Source organism: Pezoporus flaviventris, unplaced genomic scaffold, assembly GCF_033815535.1.
Source record: "Pezoporus flaviventris isolate CSIRO_AGI_PZ_B2104156 unplaced genomic scaffold, CSIRO_AGI_Pfla_v1 ptg000001l, whole genome shotgun sequence".
Classification (NCBI taxonomy): Eukaryota; Metazoa; Chordata; class Aves; order Psittaciformes; family Psittacidae; genus Pezoporus; species Pezoporus flaviventris.
Window position 1 is genome coordinate 42,487,057 of NW_026892549.1, and position 10,369 is coordinate 42,497,425.

At 40.6% G+C, this 10,369-nt stretch overlaps 1 protein-coding gene across 3 annotated transcripts in view; it reads right to left on the bottom strand.

Annotated features, from left to right (window-relative positions):
• The window catches only part of TTN (titin), a 253,359-nt gene that overhangs the window by 18,304 nt on the left and 224,686 nt on the right, over positions 1-10,369 (bottom strand). For all 3 annotated transcript variants that reach the window (XM_061454518.1, XM_061454513.1, XM_061454512.1), the window contains 13 exons: positions 9,987-10,283; positions 9,297-9,884; positions 8,896-9,198; positions 8,426-8,722; positions 7,490-7,777; positions 7,106-7,405; positions 6,716-7,018; positions 6,242-6,547; positions 4,329-6,095; positions 3,943-4,239; positions 2,540-2,827; positions 2,148-2,447; positions 3-2,069 (listed from right to left, as the gene is read on the bottom strand). In XM_061454518.1, coding sequence (XP_061310502.1) covers positions 3-2,069; positions 2,148-2,447; positions 2,540-2,827; positions 3,943-4,239; positions 4,329-6,095; positions 6,242-6,547; positions 6,716-7,018; positions 7,106-7,405; positions 7,490-7,777; positions 8,426-8,722; positions 8,896-9,198; positions 9,297-9,884; positions 9,987-10,283 — 7,401 coding nt within the window. The remainder of the gene's footprint in view (positions 1-2; positions 2,070-2,147; positions 2,448-2,539; positions 2,828-3,942; positions 4,240-4,328; positions 6,096-6,241; positions 6,548-6,715; positions 7,019-7,105; positions 7,406-7,489; positions 7,778-8,425; positions 8,723-8,895; positions 9,199-9,296; positions 9,885-9,986; positions 10,284-10,369) is intronic.

The window sequence follows — 10,369 nt, forward strand, 5'->3', positions numbered from 1 at the left end:
ACCGAATGGATGCTCAGCAACTATCGTTTTTGATTCAAGGGGTTTGCTAACACCAAATCTGTTTTCTGAGCTTACTCGAAAACTGTACTCCTGGTATTTTGTGAGATGAGCGACTTTGACTTGTGTACGCTTCACACTGGAATTTACCAGCTGCCATGCTGTTGTGCCAGATTCACGTTTTTCTACAATGTAGTTTGTAATCTCACTGCCACCATCATCTTCAGGTTCTTTCCAGGTCAACACACAGGATTCAGCAGAGACAGATGATATTTCAATTGGGCCAGTGACGGGACCTGGCCTTCCTATGACTACCACTGTGACAGCGAATGTTTTCACACCAGCAGTGTTTTCAAGTGTGAGGTAGTATTTACCAGAGTCACCTCTCATACTGTCCTTTACAGTCAGTGTGGTTCTGTCTTTTGTTGTCTTGATAGTCACTCTCTCAGTTTCCTTCAGCCGCATCTCCTCAAGTTTCCATGTCACTTTTGGAGCTGGGCGCCCACTGATGGGTATGTCAATAGTAAAGGTGCTTCCAGCCTTGCATGTTATGAGCTGTCTGCTTATTTCACTGAGATCTGCTGTTGGTTCAATCTGTGGCTCCTTAATAATAACAGAAGAGAAAGCTTCTCTCGGTGCACTGTAGCCAGCATCATTTCTTGCCTTGACCCGGAACTCATATTCAGTGTTCTCCACAAGGCCTTCAACAGTGAAAGTAAGTTGTTTAGTTTGCCCAGCTGCAATCCATGAGTCAGATCCTTTTTGTTTCATTTCGAGAAGGTATCCAGTAACACGGCTACCACCATCATGATCAGGTTTAAGCCAAGCTAAAACTACAGAAGATTTGGTTGTATCAACAATATCTAGTCTCTTAGGTGGAGCAGGTTCTTCTGTGGCTACAACTGGTTCTGTTAATTCACAGGGTTCACCTACACCGTATTCATTTTCTGCTGACACTCGGTAGAAATATGGCACGCCTTCTGACAGATCGGTGACCTTAAAGATTTGTCGAGTGCATTTTGAACTCACCACTTGCCAGCTACGACGGCTTGCTTCTCGTTTTTCCACAATGTAGTGATGGATACGTGAACCTCCATCCAGAACAGGAGCATCCCACATTAAAGTTATAGATCCTCGAGTCACATCTTTAAACGTAATAGGACCAGGTGGACCAGGTGTGTCCAAAACCTTGACAGTAAATGTAATAGACTTACTTCCACTGTTGTTTTCCACAGTAAAGACATACTTGCCAGAATCATTTCTATTGCATTCCTCCACAGTCAATGTACTGAATGAATCAGTTGTTTGAATGTCAGCACGCAAGCTGAGATTAGCATCTGCTTTGGACCACACAGCAGTAGGAACAGGTCTTCCAGAGAAGGCAATAAATAGACGAATGCTTGCACCTGCTCTTACAATATGAGTCTGCTTGAAGTTTGCATCAATATCAATTTCAGGTGCAGAAAGCCTGTCCACAGTTTGGACCGAAGCAGGAATTTCACAACTTTCTCCTTTGCCAGCACCATTGACAGCACTAACTCTGAATTTATAGTGTTCTCCTGCCTCCAAATCAATGACAGTATATTTAGTAGCAAGAACAGTCTCTGCATTGACCTTCTGCCATGATTCGAGATCAGCTTTGCACATCTCAATGATATATCCAATTATTTCCATGCCTCCATCAAATACTGGCTTGGTCCACTCCAAGCTTATACTAGTCTTTGATGTATCTGTCACCTTGACAACATTAGGAGCACTTGGTGGGCTGACTGGTTCTCTACATTTAACCAGTTTTGAAACATCACTTGGAGGTCCAACTCCTGCAGCGTTTTCAGCCATGACATGGAACTCGTACTCATTGCCTTCCATTAGGCCTGTTACTCTGTATCTGTTCTCAGTAATAGGCCTCTTACTGGATACTTTAACCCAGCGCATGCTCTTCTTTTCTCTCCTTTCTAGAATATACTCATTTATCTCGCTTCCGCCATCTGATGCTGGTCTTGTCCAAGTGAGTGTGATACTATCTCCTGTTACGTTGGTAGGCTCTGGAGTTCCTGGTGCATCAGGGATAGCTAAAGAGAGAAAAATGTCATTAGAAAGACAAAATGGCAACTCCACAGTTATTTCTAGAAGATGAGGTGGAGACTTACTATAAGGTATTTGTGCAGTAACTGGATCAGACTCCAATGGTCTGCCAACTCCAAATTTGTTCACTGCAGAGACACGGAACTGGTACTCATTTCCTTTAATTAATTTAAGTGCTGTGTAGCTGCAAGCTTCACATTTATCTTCAACTAATGCCCAAGCAATCCTGCTAGTTTCACGTTTTTCAATTATGTAGTGGGAGATAGAAGCGCAACCATCATTAGCTGGAGGCTCCCACCATAACGTGACTTTCTCTCCAGTAATGTTTGTGAATCGTATTGGTCCACCAACTTTTCCTGGTGTGTCTGCAATTTTAAAGGTTCAGAATTACAATTTGTTAACACTTAGAATAAGATACTATTTTAAAAGAGCATGCTGAAAGTGTTTGGTGCAGTACCTTGTACTCTGATGGTAATATCTTCTCGTTTAGTGCCTGATGCATTTTTGGCTTCTACTGTGTACACTCCACGATGTTCCCGGATAGCATCTCTGATGAAGATTGTGCTATATCCAATAGCTGTAGTTATTTCTATATTCATTATTTTCTCAATCTCCTTACCATCTTTAAACCATGTCACTTTAGGTACTGGACGTCCTTTGATTAGAGCTTTAAGTCTAATGCTCTCTCCAGCTTTAACAGTAAGGCCTTCAAAGTGCTCAGGGCCAAATTCAATTGTTGGAGCAACTAAAAAAGGAAAATATAATTTAGTTCCTATATAGCTAAGTACTTTTTCCTGATAATATTTTTAATGTACTAATGTCCTGGGTTCAGCAGTAGCAGTCATTTTTCTCCTTCTTAGTAGCTGGTGCAGTGCTGTGGTTTTGAATTTCAGCCTGGAAACAGCGCTGATAACACCGATGTTTTTAGTTGTTGCTCAGTAACATTTACTCTGACGAAGGACTTTGTGAGTCTCATGCTCTGCCAGGGAGGAGGGGAAGCCGGGAGGAAGCAGAGACAGGGCACCTGACCCAAACTGACCAAAGAGGTATTCCATACCACAGCACATCATACCCACTGTATAAACTGGGGGCAGTTACCTGGCAGGGTTAGATCACTGCTCTGTCGGGCGGGGTATTGGTCGGTGGGTGGTGAGCGGTTATATTCTCTTCCGTTGCTATTTCCCTTATCATTATTATTATTGGTGGTAGCAGTAGTGGTTTGTGTTATACCTTACTAGACTGTTCTTATCTCAACCTGTGGGAGTTACATTCTTTCGATTCTCCTCCCCATCCCTCTGGGAGTGGGGCGGGGGGGAAGCGGGGGAGTGAGAGAGAGACTGCATGGTTCTGATTTATGGCTGGGCTTAAACCATGACAACTAATCATAAAAAATTGTTATATATAGGATTCTTTCTGGTATTCTCTAAAAAGCAGTTTTTATATGAACTGTAAACTTATTTTTCCCCTAATGCACAAAGTGCATCATATTAAGCTGAAAGACACCATTAATATATGCTGTTACAGTATGCTAAGTTACCTGAGGCACATTTTCATGTCTAAATTATTCAGTGCATCAGAATATGATGCACAGTTTATGATTTCTTTCCAACTTTCCTACTGCTGCTTATTCAACAAAAAGAGTGCCATGCCTTTCAGCAATTGATTACCTATGTCTGCCAGATTTGTGTCTTTAATTTAGACACTCCCACCTTGGAGTACAAACAGAAATGTTCTGAGTTGACTGGAAGGACCTCAGTCACACATTCCACCTCCCTTGACCTCCCATTTCCCATCACTACAGCCAGAAACTCTAGCTGGCTTCAGTACCCAAATACAAGTATATTAAGAAATGGTGCTTACTGTTTTCATCTCTGGTCATGATATAGCCTGAAGACTGTGAAGGCGGGCTGATTGTACCAACAGCGTTTCTTGCAAGCACTCTGAATTCATATCGGTCACCTGAACTGAGTCCTGTAACTGTATATTGGCATTCACTGACATCAGTAAAGTTACATCTGAGCCAACGGTCTTCACTTCCTTGCCGTTTCTCAATGCTGTAAGCCACAATCTTACTGCCTCCATCGCGTAGCGGTGGGGTCCATTTAAGGGTGACTGTTTCCCTGGTGACGTCAATGTAATCAGGAGTACCAGGTGGGTCTGAAAGGAAAATAAGTAAAATTCATTTTATTACTGCTCACACCATATTCTACAAGGATAGCATTTTCTTGGACTGATCTTTCACTCACCCACTGGAGAGACTGCCAAAGTAAATTTGCTTGGCTCACTAGCTCGGCTTAGACCTGCAGCATTTTCAGCATATACTTGGAACTGGTAATCCAGGCCCTCAAGCAGTCCAGTAATCCTGTATTCTCTGCTAGATATTAATGCAACATTAACCTTTTGCCACAAAATACTGTTTCTTTCCTTCTTTTCAACATGGTATCCAATAATCTCTGAGCCACCATCATAAACAGGAGCATCCCAAGATATGGTCATTCCATCAGCGGTTATGTTGTATACAACAGGCTTGCCTGGGGCACCTGGTGGTCTAAACTGATGCTTTGCCACAACATCTGCTGAGACAAGAGGTGGACTCACTCCATATCTGTTTTCTGCACGAACTCTAAACTGATATTCAGTGTCTTTAACAAGGTTTGGTACTTTGAAGGTTGTTCTTGCAGCACTTGAACACACCAATTTCCAGTTCATTTGTGAAGTTTCTCTCTTCTCAATACTGTAGCCAGTAATTTCTCCTCCACCATCATCATCAGGAGCTTCCCATGACAAAACTACACTATCTGCTTTGATTTCATCTAGTCTTAAAGGTGCTTTTGGCTTAGATGGAGGCCCAAGAGTAATGACAGTGATTGTGAATGTTTTTCTGCAGACTACATTGTCAAGAATTAAAGTATATTTGCCACCATGCTCCTTTTTCGCATTCTTGATGCTTAAGCTTATTTTGTTTTCAGTTTTCTTGAAACGAAGATGTTCAGTTTCTTTAAGAGGGAGGTTGTCTTTCAGCCAGCTCATTGATGGCTTAGGTTTACCTTTATAGGACAATTCAATAAGCAGGTTATGTCCAATTCTCACTGAAACTTGACCTCCAGGAATATCAGAAAGATCAGCTTCAGGTGGTATTATATGTTCTTTCACTGTAATGGGTCCAACAGTAACACCGTCACTTTTGCCTTTTTCATTTCTAGCAAAGACCTTGAATTCCATGACAGAGAGCTCCTTAAGTTTTTCAACTTCAAATTCACAGCTTTTGCTTGTGCCTGCATATGTCCATTCTTTTTCTTCCTGCAGTTTCTTTTCAATAACATAGTCTGATATAATGCTACCACCATCATAGTCAGGTTTGCTCCACTGCAATTTAACAGAAGTCTTTGTAGAATCTTTCATGGCTAGGTCTTTTACTGGTCCAGGTATGTCTGCAGCTTTCACTGGTTCAGATGTCTCACAAGGTTCACCCAGTCCAATTTCATTTTCAGCAAGAACACGGAAGAAGAATGCAGTCTTCTCTGACAGGTTAGTTAGCTTAAAGGTAGTATGAGAACACTTTGTTGTTACAGTTGACCAGGCCCTCTTTGTAGCATCTCTTTTTTCAACAACATAATTTGTTATTTCAGAACCACCATTGATGAGAGGTGGTTCCCATACCAGTGTAACTGTGCCACGAGAAACATGCTTAAGCTGCAGCTTCTGGCAGGCTGATGGCGTGTCAAGTACTTTTACATTAACAAATGTGGATTTTGCTTCTCCAACTCCATTTTCTATTGTAAGAACATATTTTCCTGTATCATTTCGGGTAACTTGAGGAATAGTAAGTAGCGTAGATGATTCTGTGTTCTGGATGATATATCTTTCATCGATCCCAAGATTCTTGTCACCCTTTCTCCATGTGACTGTTGGAGGAGGTCTGCCTTTGAATGGAATCATTGTTTGCACATCTTCACCTGCTTTAGCAATAATAGAGGTCTGGAGAGCAACATCCAGATCAATCTCTGATGCCACTGTGGAAATAAGTAAAAATTAATAATCCATTCTTGGAATGTAAAATAAGAAATGCTTTGAAAAAAAACCAAAAAAATAAAAAAAACCCCACAAACAACTCAAAAAACCAAAAGAGAAAAACAACAAATACTGAAAAGTACAGTACCGAGAATATCTTTAGCTTGAACAGGTTCCATCATTTCAATAGGCTCTCCTTGTCCAGCACAATTTATAGCAGACACGCGGAAATAATAATTAACACTTGGCTGAAGGTGGGATACAACGTACTCAGTTGTTCTCACTTCTCCCTTAGTACTGACTACAGTCCATTCTTGCTCTTCACCTTCTCTTTTCTCCACCACATAGCTGGTAATTGGACTTCCTCCATCATAAGCAGGTTTAACCCAGCCAAGGGTGACAGATGTCTTGGTTGTATCCACAACCTTCAGCTTTGTTGGTGAGCCTGGCTTATCTGTAAGTGATAGTTTATGGGGAATGGGGGGAGACAAAATAGAAACCATATTTACAATTAAACACAAAGAGGAATAAAATCTGCCCTCAGTTCCATTGGTGCAATCCCATCCTAATTGCTCGTCCATTGGTTTCTAACCAATTAGGAATACTGCATGTTGTATCTTACCAACAGGATCTGCAGCTTTGTAGAAGTCAGAAGCTTCAGAGAACGGCCCTTGTCCAGCAGCATTGACAGCACAAACTCGGAAATGATATTCACTGTTTTCAGTCAGGCCTGTTACTTTTTGTCTGGTGTCCCGAATGGTTTCTTTAGTAACCTTGAACCAACTCAGACTCTTCTTGTCACGCTTCTCAAGAAAATATCCTGATATTTCACTGCCTCCATCAACGGTAGGCCTATTCCAGACAACGGTCATAGAATTTTTGGTTATCATTGTGACTTCTGGCACACTAGGTGGTCCAGGTGTAACTGAGTAAAAAAAATACATGAGTAGATAAATACCACTTACAAATAATACACAAGATGATTCTGTTGCATAAGTTATATGTTTCTTACCAAATGAATTTTTAGCTATAACAGGCTCAGACTCCAGTGGATCACCAACTCCAAACTTGTTTACACCACGGACACGGAACACATATTCATTTCCTTTGATAAGTTTTGTTGTAGTTATGATACACCCCTCCAGTTTTTCAGAAATTAAAGACCATACAACCCGACTTGTCTCTCGTTTTTCAACAACATAGTGTGTTACAGGTGCACCACCATCATCCACTGGCGGGTTCCATATTATTGTAATCTTTTCAGCAGTGACTGTCTTAAACTGTATAGGTCCACTTGGGGGTCCTGGCTTGTCTGTGGTAGGCAGAAGAAAGCTGTTAAGTATTTATTACTGAGTTATTGTTTAACAGTATAATACAGTTGTATCTGAAGACATACCAAGTATCTGTAGTCTAACATGGGCTGATGCCGAACCCATGGCATTCTTCAATTTTAATTCATAGGTGCCACTGTTCAGCCGAGTTGCATCCTTGATAAGTATAGAAGCAAATTCTGTTGTGTTTTCAATAGACACTAGTGCACTGGTTTGTACCTCATTGTTATTTTTGAACCATTCAATTGTGGGTATAGGCTTGCCTGAGATGCCTAGTTTTAACTTAACTGAAGTTCCTGCTTTATATTTCACCACTTCTGTATATTCTGGTGGCACATCGATTTCAGGTGCACCTTAAAAAACATAAGAATAAGTTTAAAACATACATATTTTAGACTTGTATTTAACAAAGCCAAAAATAATTGTACTTAAGCAAATTTACTTAAGCAATTTAATTACAGGCATTTTAGAAATACAGACTGAAGTAAAGATAGCATGTATAACTTAAATCGTAAATCTAGAACAAGTTAGAACTAATTCTAACAAGAAAAGGCAACCACGTATGTAAGTATAACCCCTTTGGCCATGGGGCATGGGTAGACTTCTGTTGCTTGAAAAATAAAGATTTTCTCAAGGAAGTGGTGGAATCACCATCCCTGCAAGTGTTCAAAAAAAGTATAGATGAGGTCCTCAACAACATAGTTTAGTTGTGGTCTTGGCAGTCCTGGGGTAGTGGTTGGACTTGATCTTAAAAGTCTTTTCCAACCTAGTTGAGTCTATGATTCTATGATTCTATTCTATGATGAGACTTTAGGAGCACAGATACAGCCAAAGGTGTTCATTACAATCATGTCCAAATAGATTCAAGCTTATTGAATCAATCACTGTAAAGTAGCCTTCCATATTTAAAAAACTATGGTTCCACAAAACAGCGCTGCCTTTAAGCTTCCTACTGCTACTACCACAAAATAGTACTGTTACAGCATTGCAAAAACACTTACCGTATGTATCCACACATGTGATAGGACCCACAACATCTGAGGGGTTACTAATGGAACCAATCGCATTCTTAGCAAAGATCCGGAATTCATACCGGGAATTCTGTGTCAGACCAGATATTGTGAAATGAGTCTCAATAACATTGGTGAAGCTAGCTTTTGTCCATCTGCCATCTGGAAGATCACGTTTTTCTACGATGTATCCAGTGATCTTGCTACCACCATCAAATGCTGGCTTCTGCCATGTTAGAGTGATAGCAGTCTTCGAAATATCTGAGACACGAACATTTCTTGGTGGTTCTGCAGTAGGAAACATCACAGTATTGCCAATGAATAACAGCTGTTTTGGATATTGGCTTACTGTACATGACAGTATATCACGGGGGGGATTGGGGGGAGCTGAAACCCCAACCAAACAAAAACAAAGCACTACTTAAATGGTTGGGCTTCTTTATTTTCTAGGACATACATACCACAAGCATCAATTGCAAGGACTGGATCAGAAGCATGGCTTGCTTTTCCAATGCCAGCTGCATTTTCTGCATAAACCCTAAATTCATAGATAAGGCCAGCACTGATTGTGGTGACTTTGAAGTGGGTTGTGCGAATGAGAGTCTTATTAGCCTTCTGCCATAATATGCTATTCCTGTCTTTCATTTCCAGGTGGTATCCAGTGACTGCACTGCCACCATTAGTGACTGGTTCATGCCATCCAACAGTAATACTCTCTCGGGTTACGTTTGTGACCCATGGTGTGGAAGGAGGTCCAGGGGTAGCTGATGAAGTAAAAAGAAGTGTTTAATTATTAACAATAATATTTTCAACATCAGAGCATTTAAACATTGGCCTATAGCATGAGAAGCATATTACTCACTGTAAGGAAGCTTAACAACCACACATTTTGAGTCTATGTGATCACTGATGCCAAAGCGGTTCTCAGCTTTGATGCGGAATTGGTATTCTTCTCCTGTTGTGAGCTTCATAACTTTAATAACAGTTCTAGCAACAGTTGCAGACACCTCAGACCAAGCAGCAGTACTTGTTTCTCTTTTCAGTACAATATAGTTGGTAACTTGACTACCACCATCATAAGCTGGAGGCTGCCATCTGAGTATTACGCTCTCTTCAGTGATATCGCTAAGGACAACAGGACCAACAGGAGGACCTGGTCTATCCAACACAACAATATTAACAAATGATTTTGTGGTGCCACTTGAGTTGGCAGCAGTAATGTCATATCTTCCAGCATCAGCAGCCACACTTTCTTTAAGGTTAATGATGAGACTTTCTGCAGTGGTTTCTGTGTGAAATCTCATGGTAGGTTTCAGTGGAGCACCATCTCTAGACAATGTCACCTTTGGCACTGGTTTTCCAGAAACTGGAATTTCAACTTTCAGGTTTGATCCTGCTCGAATATATACAGTGTTATGAGGGAAGCCCTTCATGTCAATCTCAGGGGATTCTGAAAAAGAAAACATTTTCAAACCATTAAGAAATTTCATTCTTTTTAAATATGAATCCAATTTCATGTGTATCAACCCTTGTTTTATGTCAGGAAACATACCTAATTGTTCTTTAACTGTAACAGGGACCAATAGTTCCTTAGGATCACTTAAACCAGCTTGGTTTTCTGCAGACACTCTGAAGAAATAGTCAACATTCTCCTTAAGACCACGAACAACATGATGATTTGTCTTTACAACTGCAAACTTAACCCATTTTTGCTGTCCTTTCTCAAGACCTTCAACAAGATAGCTCACAATTCTGCTTCCACCATCATGTTCTGGTTTTAGCCATGAAAGAGAAACACTGTCCTTTGTGACATTTGTTACTCCAAGTTTTTCTGGTGGGCTGGGTTTTTCTGAGAGAAAAAAATGTGCAACAGATTAAATAATATAGCAAGTATTTACATTTTATATTAGCAATTACACAGGTGTACCATCTGGA